The following is a 16,478-nucleotide window of genomic DNA, read 5'->3' as shown; positions in this document are numbered from 1 at the left end:
ATCAAACCATGACTTCATATGGTGTGTGCACTCTGCCTAAAAATAGGAGCATAGAGTTAGCCTAGTAGTTTGTGATCACCAGAATCAGGCTTCTTTCATACCAAAAAAATCACTTTTGATTTTCCAAAATTTTTCATTAATGTAACATTGTGAAAAAAGTTCTGAGGGTGTTTTTAATTGCATAACTGCAAGTCAGAAAATGACAGAGTGGAGCTATAAATTCTGTCTAACCTGTAATCTCATGACTATCAGTTAATTACACGTTTCATTTCTATATAGAATAAATATAGAATAAATGAAATATAGAAAATAAATGAATAAAAATATAGATACAACTACAAAAGTATATTCAATACCATTTACTATGCTATAAAAGTTTTTTACAAGTTTTGTATCCATCGATCTATAAAAAAATTTGCAATCTTCAAAACAATACTGTACTTGGTATAAATAATTTTTATTTATTATTTTTTTTACAACTGGGCATATTTTGCAGCTGCCAGAAAATGAGATAGAGATGGTCAGTATATACATTATCTTAGTTTATTGAACAGATGTTTTTTTAATAATAGATATGAACCATTGACTTTCTTTTAAAACCATTTAAATTTAACATGTTTTAGAATATTATGATATTAATGAGGCCTTTTGGCAAGGACACAATCTTGAAAGACAATTGAAGATATTAAATAAATATTTATGAACCACTGACTTTCAAGGATAATCAAATATAAATCCTGTTCAAGGTTAGCTATTTCTTCATAGATGCCTCAACAACATTTATTATTAATAAAATATCTTTAAATTTTGTACCTAGATTAAAAAATTACAGCATGCTTCAAAAATTAACAAGGAACAAATGCTGCTGAAACGCCATTGCCAGGTATGGTGGAAAGAGCACAAAAGATTGCATGGAAACAGGTAAGTGATAAAGCTGAATAAATTAATTGAAAATTTGGTAAAGTGATGAACAAAACTTCACATGCAGAGTCTGAAGGAAAGTGCTCTTTTAGATAGGAAAATCCTCAAATGACCCTGAAACAGTTATGCTATTAATCTATGGAACCAGAAGAATGGAAAAAAACTCCTGGGGAGGAGAAATAGACCTGATTGCACCCAGAGCTCAGGCCCATTTATATCTACAGAGTTTCTATGTACAGATTGCAAGCTGCCCCTGGAAACTCTTAACAGGCTGGTTAAAGGTAAAGGTTCCCCCACACATGCGTGCTAGTCGTTTCCCACTCTAGGGGCCGGTGCTCATCTCTGTTTCAAAGCCGAAGAGCCAGCGCTTGTCCGAGGATGTCTCCGTGGTCATGTGGCCGGCATGACTAGATGCCAAAGGCGCGTGGAACGCTGTTACCTTCCCACTGTAGTGGTCCCTATTTTTATACTTGCATTTTTACGTGCTTTCGAACTGCTAGGTTGGCAGAAGCTAGGACGAGTGACAGGCGCTCACTCTGTTACGCGGCACTTGGGATTCGACCCGCCAAACTGCCGACATTCTGATCGACAAGCTCAGCGTCCTAACCCACTGAGCCACCGTGTCCCTCAACAGGCTGGTTAGGTAGAATTAAATCTGCTTCTAAATTCTGATTATTCTGAATATGTTTAAAACTACCAATAGAGTTCCCACATGAAGGAAGAATTGGGATAAGAATCAGAAAAGCCTAGTGACCCAAAAACGCCCACACTGGCATGCACACACATACACACAAATTGGATACAAGGGAAAAGAGTATATTTTACTTGACCTGAAACGTTTAATTGCAGGCAGAAATTAGAATCTGAAATTCAAACATTCTTTGATGAAGAAAATGAATGTTTTTTCGACTTGTGGGATTTGCGTAAGTAATCAGTCAATTTCTGGATTAAACTAAATTGTGTAGTTATTGGTAAGAAGGAGAGATAAGAAGAATATAAGGATTAAGAAGGAGAGTGGGTCAAAGAATACAAAATTTCATATTTCTGTGTTCTTCATCTGAGTTCCATTAAGAAGAAACTTTTCCTCTCAGAAATAAATCCAGTATCAGCTGGCATGAGTATTAAGTGAACAGTCTTTGCTTTTTTCTATGGACTCCTGTGCCCTTTCTCTCCAATAACCATCCATAATACAACAGCAGAAAAAGACCTACACCTTATACTATACATACCACACTATGAATATTATGCTGTATTCAGTCCCTTCTTTTTCTGGGAGCCTGGGTTTCTTATTCTTTTCAGAGACAAGAAGAGAAAATGTAAATTTCCTTCTCTATAATATAAGCTATTATTTGACAAACTCTTATTAATTAGCTCTTTAACTGAGCAACACCCCTAATTTCTATTTAACTTTTAATAGGATATAAATTAACAAAAGGCTTGGATACATTTCAAGCAAACACAGTGCAACCTGTCTGGCAGCTAAGGGAAGATTTAAGGTACAGACTATTGGAAATGCAAACCAGCAGCAAAAGTGTGGAATATCAATTTAATCCAGATGCTGTATTAAAAGAGGTTAGTTATTCAGTGCTGCTGCAGATGGTCTTTCCTTACTGTGGATGATCTTCTCTCCTATTTTCACTGATATTATTGCAATTGCATTATATTTGCACTATTAAAGAAATACGCTGTTCAATCAAGGTATCAGAGTATGATATGTGACATAGTACTAATTTCAGAATACAGCTTCTTAAAACTCTTTCTTTTTTCCCTCTGACACTTTAATCTTGTTTGCTGTTAGCCATGTTGAGAGATAGCATGCTACTGAACATAATCTTTTGTATTGTATTTCGGGGTGCCATCATTCACTGCCTATAGATTTGAGATTGGACACCATGATTTTTTTTCTGTGTCCATGATGATAAATCTTGTGATCCTTCAAATAAATTATAAATCTCGTCACTCCTATTGTTGGTCATGTTGGCTTGCTGATGGGACATATTTTCTCACATCTCTCCTCATTCTTTTCAAAAACATTTCAACTTTGAAAACAAATTCCTAAAACACAAATCCAAATCAATCTAGACAGTGAATCAGCATTTGTAAACACAGGTCTTGGATTTTTATATAAAATGGGCAAATTTTTGGGGGGTGGAATGCACAGAGATATGTAGGAATAATCTAGTTGATGTTAATGTTAAGGCTGGCCATTGATTTACTATGGCCGTGGTAGTGAACCTATGGCACGCGTGCCTCAGGTGGCACGCAGAACCCTTTCTGTGGGCACGCGTCCTGTCGCCCCAGTCCTAGGCCTTCAGCTGGGTTTTACAAAACCTTTTTGCTTTAGGCCTCTGCCGCCGTGGGCAAAAAAAAGAGGTTCAATCAATCAATTTCAACTTCTCGCGGGGAAAAAAAGATCTTGCAAAGTTGGAATTGATTGATTGAACTTTTTAGTCCCACCCAGCCTGCCGTTACCACCACAGCTACGCCCACCAAATTGGCCACACCCACCTAATAGGTCACGCCCACCTGGCACTGGATGATACATAAGTGGGTTTTGGGTTGCAGTTTGGGCACTCAGTCTCTAAAAGGTTTGCAATCACTGTACTATGGAATACATAGGCTGAATGTCATGGTTCCGATAGATGAAACCAGTAAAAGAACTTCAAGGCAAGAATTCTTCCTTAAATAACATTTTATTAGGAAACAAAGTATCAGCACTTACACAGTTGAACCCAAAACTGAGATTCCCTCCGCCCCCCCCCCCCCGATACAAAGTAACAAGTTGCAATTCCCATCCCACAAATGTTGTCATAAATCACATCCCCCAATTAACACAAGACTCGGGCTTTTCTCATTGGCCTCTCAGCCCGCCAAAATCTTATCAGACCATGTCCTTCAGTTCCCACACTTCTGCATTGTTATGGCTAGCTAAACCCTCAAGCATTCATCCCATCCCCTCCTTCTACATCTGAACTCTAAAAGAATAGAAAAGGCATGTTAGAAGCAAAAGTAAAAATGGGTGCTGATTCTCAGTTGTCAGAGCAATGACATCCAATGGATGTCGTCGCTCTGACACTGAAATTATAACTAACTAGAAGTAATTAGATGCAAAGATAAGTCCATACATACAATGACTTTTTATTCTTTACTTTTCTCAGAACAAATTACATAGCTTTTTTGCAGGGAAGATCAAACTGTACATATTATAATTCAGTCTGACTTGTTTGTTAAAATCTTGGTCTTACCTATACAAAATAAATTTATTTATTTATTTATTTATTTATTTGTTTTTATAAACCGCCCTTCTCCCGAGGGACTCGGGGCGGTGTACAGAATAAGGTAGGCATACAGAATGAACAATAGTGAAAACAAACAATAGTAAAATACAAGCTGGGACCCCAGATTAGAGCTATCAGGCCAGGCCAGACTGCTGGAACAGATAAGTTTTTAATTCGCGCCGGAAGGTGCGGAGGTCGGGGGCCATCCGGATTTCGGTTGGTAAGCTGTTCCAGAGGGCTGGCGCACCCACTGAGAATGCCCTCCCCCTGGGGGCCACCAGCCGACATTCCTTGAGCGGTGGCACCCTGAGGAGGCCCTCTCTGTGGGAGCGCACAGGACGGTGGGGTGCTGACATTGGCAGAAGGTGCTCCCGTAGGTAGTCCGGACCCATGCCATGTAGGGCTTTGTAAGTCATTGTTAGCACCTTGAACTTCACACGGAAGGCAACTGGAAGCCAGTGCAGTGCACGGAGGAGAGGTGTGATATGGGAGTATCGGGAGGCTCCCAAGAGTGTCCGTGCCGCTGCACTTTGCACCAGTTGAAGCTTCCGAGTGGATCTCAAGGGCAGCCCCAAGTAGAGAGCGTTACAGTAGTCTAGGCGAGAGGTCACAAGAGCATGGGTGACTGTACGTAAGGCATCCAGGTCCAGATAAGGCCGTAATTGGCGAACTAGTCGAACCCGGGAGAAGGCCCCCTTGGTCACAGCTCCTATGTGATCTTCCAGGGAGAGCTGCGAGTCAAGGAGGACACCCAGGTTGCGGGCCCTATCAACAGGGGGTAGTAACTTGTCCCCGATGTTAAGGGATGGGATGTTCTGAGTATCCTGGCTTGCCGGTACGTACAGCCATTCAGTCTTGTCCGGGTTCAGTTGAAGCCTGTTCCTCCCCATCCATTCCCGGACCGCTTTCAGGCAGCGAGACATCACGTCGAGGGCATCACTGATGTTGTTTGGAGTTGAGATGAAAAGCTGGGTGTCATCAGCATACTGATGGTACCCTACTCCAAAGCTGCGAATGATCTCGCCCAGCGGTTTCATGTAGATGTTGAACAGGAGAGGCGAGAGGACCGACCCCTGAGGGACTCCGCAAGCGAGAGGCCTCGGGGTCGACCTCTGTCCCCCTGCCAACACCGACTGCGAGCGACCCTGGAGAAAGGAGGAGAACCAACGCAGAACCGTGCCTCCCACTCCCAGTCCCCTGAGGCGTTGCAGCAAGATACCATGGTCGATGGTATCGAAAGCCGCCGAGAGGTCTAATAAGACTAGGACAGAGGAATGGCCCCTGTCCCGGGCTCTCCAGAGATCATTTATCAGAGCGACCAATGCCGTCTCCGTGCTGTAGCCCGGCCTGAAGCCCGATTGGTACGGGTCTAGATAAACCGCTTCATCCAGGATCTGAGGGAGTTGGTGCGCCACCACGCTCTCAACAACCTTCGCAAGGAAGCGAAGATTGGAGACTGGACGAAAGTTATTCAATGAGGATGGGTCCAAGGTGGGCTTCTTGAGGAGAGGCCTCACCACCGCCTCCTTCAAGGCGGTGGGGAAGTGACCCTCCCTCAGAGAAGCGGAGATGACCGCCAGGAACCAACCTCGTGTCCCCTCTCGAGCTGCATATGCCAGCCAGGAAGGGCACGGGTCCAGTAAGCATGTGGAGGAGCTCAACCTCCTCATAATCCTGTCCACTTCCTTAGGAGTCACAGGATCAAATTCCTCCCAGATGACGTCGACAAGACTGTCCATGCCTTGTTCTTCCAACTCAGCCCAGTTGGAGTCCAGGCCGTTTCGGATCCGAGCAATTTTATCCAGCAGATACTGACCGAATTCCTCGGCTCGACCCTGCAAGGGTTCCTCCCTCACCTCTTGGTTCAGTAGGGAGCGAGTCACCCTGAACAAGGCAGCCGGGCGATTATCTGCGGACGCGGTGAGGGTGGAAAAGTAGTTGGATTTTGCCACCCTTATCGCAGCGAGATAAGACCTGGTGAGGATTCTTAATCGCAATCGGTCGGATTCGGATCGACTGGATCTCCAACGGCTCTCTAGGCCCCGTCTCCGACGCTTCATTTCCCGGAGCTCCGCGGTGAACCATGGGGCTCGCTGGGATCTGCACCGGGTCAGAGGCCGCAAGGGTACAACTCGGTCCAGAGCCTCCGTGGCTGCCTTCTCCCAGGCTTCCACTAAGGCATCCGCCGAGCTGTGAGCAGGGAGTGCATGTGCGTCCCCAAGCGCTGCCTGGAACCTATCAGGGTCCATTAGGCGCCTAGGGCGGTACCATCTGGTTGGCACCGCGCACCCACGGCGGGGGGTGGCAAAGGGGAAGTCTAGCCGCACGAGGTGATGATCGGTCCATGACAGGGGCATAATAGTCGTGGCACCCCCACCGATATCATCGCGCCACCGTCCAGATAAGAACACCAAGTCTGGGGTGTGGCCTCTCTCATGAGTCGGTCCAGAAATTATTTGCGACAGGTCCATGGCCGCCATGGAAGCCATGAACTCCCGAGCCAGATCGGACGATCCTCCCAAGGACGGTAGGTTAAAGTCGCCCAAGACCATGAGTCTTGGGAATTCAACCACCAACCCTGAGAGGACATCGAGTAGCTCGGGCAGGGCTGCCGCTGCACGATTAGGTGGTAGGTATGCCAGCAGCAGGCCCAACTGCGCCCCCGGGCCGTATCTCAGTAGGAGAGACTCACACCCGACCATCTGAGGGACGGTGATCTCTCGCGGGCTAAGGGATTCCCTGATGATAACTGCCACTCCCCCGCCCCTCCCATGGGCCCGAGGCTGGTGCAGCACCTGGAAACCTGGCGGGCAGAGGTCAACTAGAGGGACACCACCCTCTTGGCCCAGCCAGGTTTCCGTGATGCAAGCCAGGTCCGCGTGCTCGCTCTCCACTAGGTCACGAACAAGGTGTGCCTTGTTAGCTACGGACCTGGCATTCAGGTAGACCAGCCTTAGCATGGGAGGCTGCACACCTTCGCTCCCGGGACCTCCGGGGAAGTACAGAGGGTCGGAGCGTCTCACCGCTTGTACAGAGCGGAGATGACACTCCCGGTGACGATACGGCCCTCTGTTTGTGCACCTTCTAGAAAAATTGTGAGTGATAATTGTGTACATGCATACAGCAATTTCTAAAGATTGAATAATATTTTTCAGTCCAAATAGTCAGTACTACATGCTCCCCATTTTGTATAACAGAAATGCACATAATGTTCTCTGAAAATGACTCTGTGCATCTGGTTGCATGCCTTAATCTTGGGATTTTCGTAGAATCAAGTATTGATCTATTTTAGGAAGTTTTGTTTGATCCTAATTATTTTTTTTCTTTGGACTTCACTTTAATGTATTGGATTCAGAGTCAGACTGATTTAATGGCATGTTACATTAGCAAATTTAGCATTTTATACTGTTGTATGTCAGTCTTACCTTATTAATAAAATATATAAGAAAGAACCAGAAAGGTTAGGGCTATAAACCTAGGTCCAATTCCCACCGAGGCAAAATCTGGATCGCCAAACAGCTAGCTCTTTAAATTTAACCTGCTTTATAGCGTTGTTGTGATGATACAAAAAGGGACAACTTTTTTGTATTTATACTGCTATGAATTCTTTGAAAAGAGATAGGATAAAAATAAAAATATAAAAATAGAATCAATGAGCAATGTGATGTTTTGTCAATACACAGGACCAAAATTAACAACATTCAGTCTACTTTTACTCATTAATACAATATTTCTCAAAACTAGATAGAGTTTGTGAAGAAACAACAGAAAGCAATTCTGGGAAAGCTTCATCTGGAGAGAATAGCTTTGGAAAAGGAGCTTGAGGAATTTATAGATGGAGTAAGTTATTCGATATTTTTTTAAAAAGTGATTTTAATTAGATTAGCAAGAATGTAGCCGATAGTCCCAATGTCTTTATTTTTTATTATAGTCCCTGGCAGGTACTTTAGAGGAAAGGACTACATTTGCACCTGAGATTCCACCACAGTTATTGGAGCTGGAGTGTCCATATCCTGATCTGAAGGCTTCTGTGTTTTCTGAATTTTATAAACTTGCAGATGACTATTCTTTGAAGATCCAAGAGGCTGATGAAGAATTAAAAACCATAGCGAGGTAATAGAATCTGCATTCATGTTTGTTTAAGGATTAAGTAAAATGTTTTGGTATTGGAACCTTCTCCTATTGCAGTTGCCTTTACCAAGGGAGCGGGAGGGGGGATGCCTTGCTGAGCATCATGCATAGTTGACCTTCTGTCCAGCTCAATGGGATTAAGTAGTCAGTAACTATTTGCACAGCTGAGAGAACTGCCTTTTTCTAAAAAGCCTGGACTGAAATAATAAGCAAAATGTTCAAAGGCGTTGAAATACCAGGCAGTATCATAAAATTCTTGGTGAGTGTAAATGTAATGTTTTCTTCCCTGTTTTATAACTTATTTTTACTCGGAGAAAACTAAACCTGTTTGTAGATTTTGGGCAGTCCCCGCTTAGTTACAATTGCAGAGTCTTTCCTTCTGTGAACTTGGATTTATTGACCTAGATGGTCTCATTGAAAATCTTACTCAACTGAATCTATTTAGATACTATGGCTGATTCAGGGATTTGGAACGCTAAAACTCAAATGACCTTTTATGTCAGGAAAACTGAGATTGGTGAAGGTGTGAGGGACAATGTCTCCAGCTGCCTCACTGAGTAGTTCCACTGCCTAGCCCTCAATCTCTCAAATTCAAGAGATTAATTGCTGGAATAGTTTTATGTTATCCCCGTGGTCTTTCATAATAAGACCTTTGATAATCCCAGCATTTGTGCATTTCAACTCTGAGGAGTGACTTGGACAACCTTCTTTTTTTGCACTTACAAAAGTGATACTTATGAAGGAGTTCCTGAGAAAAATAGAGAGAGAATGAAAAAAAATCAGCTTTTAGAATATTACTTAAAAGAAGTAAACACTGACCTTTAAAACATAAAGAAGGTTTTCAAAGTTGGCTTATTCGATCCAGCTTAAAATGTTTATAATTTTTTTCTAGCAGATTTTAATGGGTTTTTCTTGACCAAGACTGAATGAGGAGGCTTTAATGATTTGTGTATAGATAAGATATGGAAAGAAGAGATTTTTGTTACATTTTTAGAGAAAGTGATAAGCTATGGTATTAAAATGGAAGGAAGGTGTTAAATGTGTGAAGGAGTTTCTGACATGAGATGAAGAGAAGATGATAAGAAATTAATTTGTGGAACAAAATTTGAAGGAATTAAATTTCATTATGTTGTTCCTGATAAGCTCTTAATGGAATTTTTTTTATTAAATTTGAATGATGAGGCTTTAAAATATGTTTACACTTATAAGATATGGGAAGAAGAGGTTTTCGTTGCCTTTTTAGAAAAAATCAAAAGTGATTTTGTAAAGGAATATGAAATTGATTTACTTGTTTAGGGTTAAATATAAAGTTATTTCTGGTAACGTTTAATGGACCTGCTGATAAAGATTGAATGATGAGTATTATTTGCTACAAGATAAAAGATGAGATATGGTATGAAGAGTTTTTTGATTGAATGTTAGAGAAGGTCATAAGTTACTGAAATTGTACTTGTCAATGAAGGGAGATGTCATTTCTTTATATATTTATACGTGTGTGTATCTGTTTCTGTCTATCTCTTCACCCCTTTTTTCTCTCAGCACTTTTTTTTGTTTGTTTATTCATTCATTCATTCATTCATTCATTCATTCATTCATTCATAAAATTTATTGGCCGCCCATTTTATCATACAGTAATTCTAGGCGGCTTACAGTTACATATACGGTTATAACTTAAAAAGTTAAAATCAGACATTAAAACCAAGGACACATTGGGAGGGTGGGGGCGGAGTGGGGGGGAGTAGGTGGCATCCATTATTATTCAGTCAACCAGTGCTGTTGCTCCACTGGGGCCCCAAGCCAACTGGCAGAGCCAGGTCTTTAGGTCCTTATGAAAAGATAGGAGGGTTGGGGGCTTGGGGCCAACCTCACATTGGGGAGGCAAGACGTTCCAGAGGGTGGGAGCAACAGCAGAGAAGGCCTTCCTCCTGGACCCCACCAGCTGGAATAATTGGGCTGACAGGACGCACAGCATGCCTCCTCTATTGGCATGAGTGGTATGAGCCAAACTCACTGCGGTGAGATGGTCCCTCAAGTAACCTGGATCCATGCCATGAAGGGCTTTAAAGGTGATCACCAACACCTTGAATTGTACCTGGAAGCAGACTGGTAACCAGTGCAGCTTGCAGCAGTGGTGTTACTGGGCCATTCTTGCACCAGCTATAGCTTCTGAATATTCTTAGTTTGCATTAGTTATTTATCTTAGTAGTTTTTTAAACTTCCGTAAAAATTGTTATAAAAATTACAACGTTTGGGGGAAAAAAGATTCTTGCTCTACTTACCACAATTATTGCAAATCTTGTTCTTAGCATATCTGATATGAGGGCTGCACCTGTATCATTTCCCCCCTGTCTTTCTGTTTTCCACATTTTTTTTCTGCCCCCTGCCCCAGCCTTCCCTTTAATTCCAGGCTACCATGTCAGCCCCCTGGGATGCCCAAGACTTTTATCTATTACATCCTTCCATTGCTGCCATTCTCTCCATCACTGACTTAACAATATAGGCATGTTTGTGTCTGTTTTTAGTTGATATTTGTTTCTGTGTATATATTATCTGGATGTCTATGTATCACTGTTTCTTAGCCATGTGGGTCCTTTGCCATGTATGCATATGTGTATGCAAGTATCCATATCCTCATAAGTGTATTACTTTGTATTTTAGTGCCTGTGACATGGGTCATATATCACATTAACATGAATTGTATGGATTACGTTTAGTGCTGCTGTGTGAACTCAAGACATTCTGATTGTTGTTGTTGTTAGTTGCGAAGTCGTGTCCGACCCATCGCGACCCTATGGAAAATGTTCCTCCAGGCCTTCCTGTCCTCTACCATCTTCTGGAGTCCATCTAGGCTCACGCCTACTGCTTCAGTGACTCCATCCAGCCACCTCATTCTCTGTCGTCCCCTTCTTCACTTGCCCTCAACCTTTCCCAGCATTAGGCTATTCTCCAGTGAGTCCTTCCTTCTCATTAGGTGGCCAAAGCATTTGAGTTTTAGCTTCAGGATCTGGCCTTCTAACGAGCAGTCAGGGTTGATCTCCTCTAGGACTGACCGGTTTGATCGCCTTGCAGTCCAAGGAACTCGCAGGAGTCTTCTCCAGCACCATAGTTCATAGTTCATAGTTCATTCTGACTAGCTTAGAATTATTTGAGAACCCAGCCAATTTTGATTTAATCAATAAACTTTGGTTAAATAAGGCATGATTTAGCAAAATGTGTAAATTGGGATTTTTTAAAAAAAAATGGTGTTGGGGTTATTATCTTAAAGAGGAGGAAAAGGGAAAAATAAAAATAAATCTGTATCTAGCAGCCTGGAAGCACAAGGCAAAGGGGAATCCATGCTAAGCTCTTAACATGCAAATATTCCAGCTGTAACTTGGTTTCAACTAAGGCCATCACTCAAAAAAAAAGAGAGATAGTAATAAACATAATATGGAAGCTGTGTTTGAACCAGAGGAGGCAATTTTAAGCCACTCATTCTAAACATACTTATTTGTATTCACTGACACTTTCTTGATTATACTATTCTGCTTCTGTGAACTATAAAGCCGGCAGTTTGGTCATACCCATGATCATAATGAAGGTCTCCTTGGCCATTTTGTGAGAAAGGTAAAAATAGATCAGTTGGGGAGCACTTACTTTGCATGACTAATGTTTCAGCTAAATGCCTAATCTTGTGATAGAACTAGAGAAAGCACTGTCTTAATTCCTGAATAGTTGCTGCCAGCCAGGATAGTTAGTCCTGGGCTATCTAGGCAAAAGCATGTTGATATAATCATCCCTTTGGGAAGCTTTTCCAGCCTTTCCCTGCCTCCTTCTTGATTTTCTAATTATCTTGCAAATTCAGTTTTGACTGAATCACACTAAGATCTGGGAGAAGAACTTCACATTGTTAATTGCTGTAGTGCTGTGGCAGAGGATACCATTCTATCTACAGTAAAACCAGAACAAGGATTGTGTTATCTCTTTGTGCAAATATGGATCCATTGTGCCTCTGTTTGTACACTACTGTCACCAAACAGCAGCACAGAGAATTGGACTAGGCAGATTGCTGTGGAAAGTACCATGTTGGGAAGGATATTCTCCCAAATTGATAGGTTGAGCTTTGTTATTGTGGAAAGTTAATCTGAAGAAATGGGGAGGGGAGAAGAATATGGTTGAATGTGAAGCACTAGTAAAATACAGAATGCTACCCACTTTTCAGACAAAGGGAGAGAAATGCCAGAACAAGAAAAGTGTTTGCTTCTTGTGCCTTAAATTGATAGTGTTTAATTTTATTACACACTAATGCATTTCATACCTTTGTTTTTCTCAAAGCATATAATCATGTGAAAAAGTAAGTATACCCCATTGAATTTTTTTGACCTTTTCAATGTATTTCAACATGCGGGTGTCTGATCTTCATTTCAATAATATTGATAGATAGAAAGAAGGGTTATAAAAAAATATCATGTAGAATTTATATTTTGTAGTCCATTGTATAATTTAAACAAACATAAATGCAACTTTTGCATGTGGAAAAAGTAAATACACCTCCATATTTATCACTACCTCAAATATCTAAATATCAGGTCAGTGCAAATGATTAGAACTTTGTTATAGAGAATCTGGGAGGTGTTTGTCTTGTGAAACTTCAGACACTTAGTTTGATATGCTCTTTGTTGTTGAAGTGTTTGGTATCTCCATACCAAGATCAAAAGGCTACTTTGAGGCTGCAGACAGGTTATAGATGCTTACAAACCCAGGAAGGTATTTAAACAGATTGCCAAACAATTGGACATCAATCATTCCACTGCCCTGAAGATCATCTACAAGTGGAGAAGATTTCAAACAATTGGCAAGTTGCCCAGGCTAGTCCTTCCCAGCAAGTCCAGTCTCTAAAAATCTCAGAATTTCATCATGTGATCTACAGGTAACTCTCTCCACTATTGATGTCAAAGTGTATGAGTCTACCATTAGAAGCTGTACAACTTAGAAGATCTACATGGAAAGTGTGCCAGAAGAAAGCCTTTACTGTCCAGAAAGAACCTCACGGCAAGACTCCTATTTGCTCATGAATACCTAGGCAAAGTCCAGGAATTTGGGAACAATGTGCTTTGGGCAGACAAGGCAAAGACAGTTATTTGGCCACATAATCAGAACACATGTTTATCAAAAACCAAAGACAAGATTTCCTGAGAAGAACTTGACACCAAATGTAAAGCATTTAGTGGAAAAATTACACTTTGGAGCTACTTTGCTGCATCCGGGCCTGGGCGGTTCACCATTGTAGAATCCAGTCTGACTTTTTCATTGTACCAGAGGGTGCTTGAGGATAATGCGAAGCCATTTGTCAGAATATTAAAGCTGGACCGAAAATGGAACTTGCTGTATTGCAATGACCCTAAACGTTACAGTAAATACCTCAAAACTCTCCTTTTATGACCCTGTAATCCTTAATTCAGGTTGAGTCAGGGCAATTGGATGGAGCTGAGCGTTTACTGGTCAGATGCCCTTCCTGACGCCATGTGGAGTCCACAGCAGTACTTTTTATTTGCACTGTAGGAGAAAAATATCTGCCACTACCTAGGATTGAACTCTCAACCTTCCAAGTGGGAGATGAGTTTTTCACTACTAGACCACCATACATACCGCTCAGGGTAAATCCATCAAAGAATGCTGAAAAACAGAAATAAATGGAGGGTCCTGGAATGGCCCAGTCAAAGTCTGATCTAAATTCCATTAAGATGCTGTGGGTTGATTTGAAATGGGCTGTATGTGCAAGAAACTCCTCAGATGTTGCACAGCTGGAAAAATTCTGCTTGGAGGAGTGTGAAAGATTCTTGCTTGTCAGTGTCAGATTAGTAGACATTTATAAGAAAATTTCTGCTTGAGGTTGTTTCAGCAATAGTAGAGTGCTATCAGAGCAAGGATATTCTTAAGTTTTTTCCCCAGAAGGAAATGGCATTTCTGTAATTTATTTATTTTTGTTGAATAAATGATTGCAAAGTCAATTTTTCATGGTATTTCACCTTTATCATACTGCTTAAGTGAATATAAAAATTATATGTCCATGTATGTTAAACTTTACAAAAGGTGTACTAACTTTTTCACATGATTATATATAATATATAAAATTTATTCTTAAGGGAATATTTCTAAAAGGAAACCATATCCTAGCAAAATGAAAAATACCTTATTTTTATATGGGTTCCCAATAAGTGACGTTTATTTTCTACTCCGGATGTCCAGTCTAATTATGAATTTTTAACAGGAACTTTAAACCCTGGCAACAAATATCGAGTATTGTGGTTCAGAAGTGAAAAATGCAACAATATCAGAGACATCAATAAGCTTGAGCATTTTAAAAAGTCAAACTTGTGGCACAGTTTTATTCTTGTTTGCTCAGAAATAATTCTGTGTCCTGTGGGCATTACTCCTAGTCAATGTATGTGGGATTATAGTCTCAGTTTATATAGAAGATGTTCTGCTGAGATCAACAGGATGTATTTCAAAGTAAATAAGATGGCAATGTCATCCTCTTAGTAGACGTTTTCACTGATGTCAGTGTAATAAAAATGATAAACAAGTTGCCGGTAATGCTAAGGGATATGGCATTTGGCTTAGCATGGTGGATCCTATTGCATAGAGAAAATCCATTTTTAGACTTGAACAGCAACAGATACCTGGTAGAAAAGCCACTCACGTGTATTTTTGCTGGTTTCCCCCACCCCCAAGATTCTAATGGATCAAACCTAAGAAGATAAATGTACTTAGAAAAAGAGGCAGAAGGGGGAAATTTGAACACGTGCCTGCCCAGTTTCACTGCTGCTTGTAAAGTGCAGAATAATCTTTATAAGTGGAATTTAGAACAATAGAATCCTAGAGTTTGAAGCGGCCATTTAGGCTATTGACTCCAATGCCACGTTCTACAGTATGCACGAATTCAGATTAAAACATCTGTAACAGTGAAGGTGACTGTAACGCCTCTTTGAGAAATAGGAATTTTGTTTTAGGACAGCCTGAGGAAATGCAATTAGTGACTATGCCTAGATTTTATTTTTATTTGTTAAAAAAGCTTATAACCCTAAATTTCATCTTAGAAAAGGCTCAAAACATTTTGATACTTCAAAGAAATCTGTAACTATATTGCCTGCAGAGGATATCCTTCATCACCAGGCTCAAGGTTGACTCAGCCTTCCATCCTTCCGAGGTAGGTAAAATGAGGACCCAGATTGTTGGGGGCAATTAAGCTGACTTTGTAATAATGCTGCTTGGGGTGTGTGTGAAAGCCCTAATAAGCAGGCATATACATAGAATGAAGGCTACTGCTAAGCTTGTAAGTCGCCCTGAGTCTTCGGAGAAGGGCGGGATATAAATGGAATTTTTAAAAAAAATAAAAAAAAATGAATGGATCATTGTTACTTCCAAGTACATCAGCAGTCTACTTATAGTTCAGCTCTTTAAGGGCAGAAGCTGAAGCCTTGGAAAGAAAATAGGGCAGTTGATATAGCCTGGTCTTGGTGGCTATGAGTTAACAACTTGTTTTATTCTTCCTTGGAATCTTGAGAATCTGTTTGGATTTATTTATTTATTTATTATTTTTGCTACTTTAGCTGACTATGGAATATTAAGACCCCTTTCCGCTTCATACTCTGGCTTTTTATGGTATGGCAAAGCGGACAAGTTAACAAGTTACAGCCATCTGCCAAGCATTGTGACCCCTTTGGAGAACAAGGCAGGGATACAGCTGAATCCTGTACCAGAGAATAAACTGAATCCTTCACTTCCTTGGCTATGGATATCTAGGCTTAGACACTGGGCTATCTGCAATACAGTTCTTGTTTTCTATAAAAATGTAGACATTCTATTGGCTCTTCCAATTGCACCCCTGGAGGGAAAACTGAAAAGGTCTTTGAGGCTATTGAAGAAGGCAACAGCTTGTATGCCTGATGCTTTATATTTTCTCCAAAGTGTAAGTCTTGATCCAAAGCCCTAGCTGTAGAGGTGATATTTGCACCAAAGCAAATACTTGCCCAGTAGACTTAATACCAGCCCAGGGATGAGTGAAGTCACTTGAATATTGCAAAGCTGCAGGGTTATGCTTCCAATGCAGTTGAGTGTTCAAGGGTAAACAGGCTGGTGTCTGAGGTAGGGCCATAGTGGTAGTTC

At 41.2% G+C, this 16,478-nt stretch overlaps 1 protein-coding gene across 1 annotated transcript in view; it reads left to right on the top strand.

Annotated features, from left to right (window-relative positions):
- CCDC148 (coiled-coil domain containing 148) overlaps positions 1-16,478 on the top strand; it is a gene marked incomplete at both ends in the record, with an annotated part of 134,734 nt that overhangs the window by 15,392 nt on the left and 102,864 nt on the right. Inside the window, 5 exons of the mRNA XM_081312605.1 lie at positions 818-921; positions 1,771-1,844; positions 2,339-2,493; positions 7,944-8,039; positions 8,131-8,312. Of these exons, the coding sequence (XP_081168731.1) occupies positions 818-921; positions 1,771-1,844; positions 2,339-2,493; positions 7,944-8,039; positions 8,131-8,312 (611 nt within the window). The remainder of the gene's footprint in view (positions 1-817; positions 922-1,770; positions 1,845-2,338; positions 2,494-7,943; positions 8,040-8,130; positions 8,313-16,478) is intronic.

The sequence above is a fragment of the Vipera berus genome (genome assembly GCF_964194415.1).
Source record: "Vipera berus genome assembly, chromosome: 1".
In the NCBI taxonomy this organism is placed as follows: Eukaryota; Metazoa; Chordata; class Lepidosauria; order Squamata; family Viperidae; genus Vipera; species Vipera berus.
This window is presented reverse-complemented; position numbering and strand designations above follow the sequence as displayed.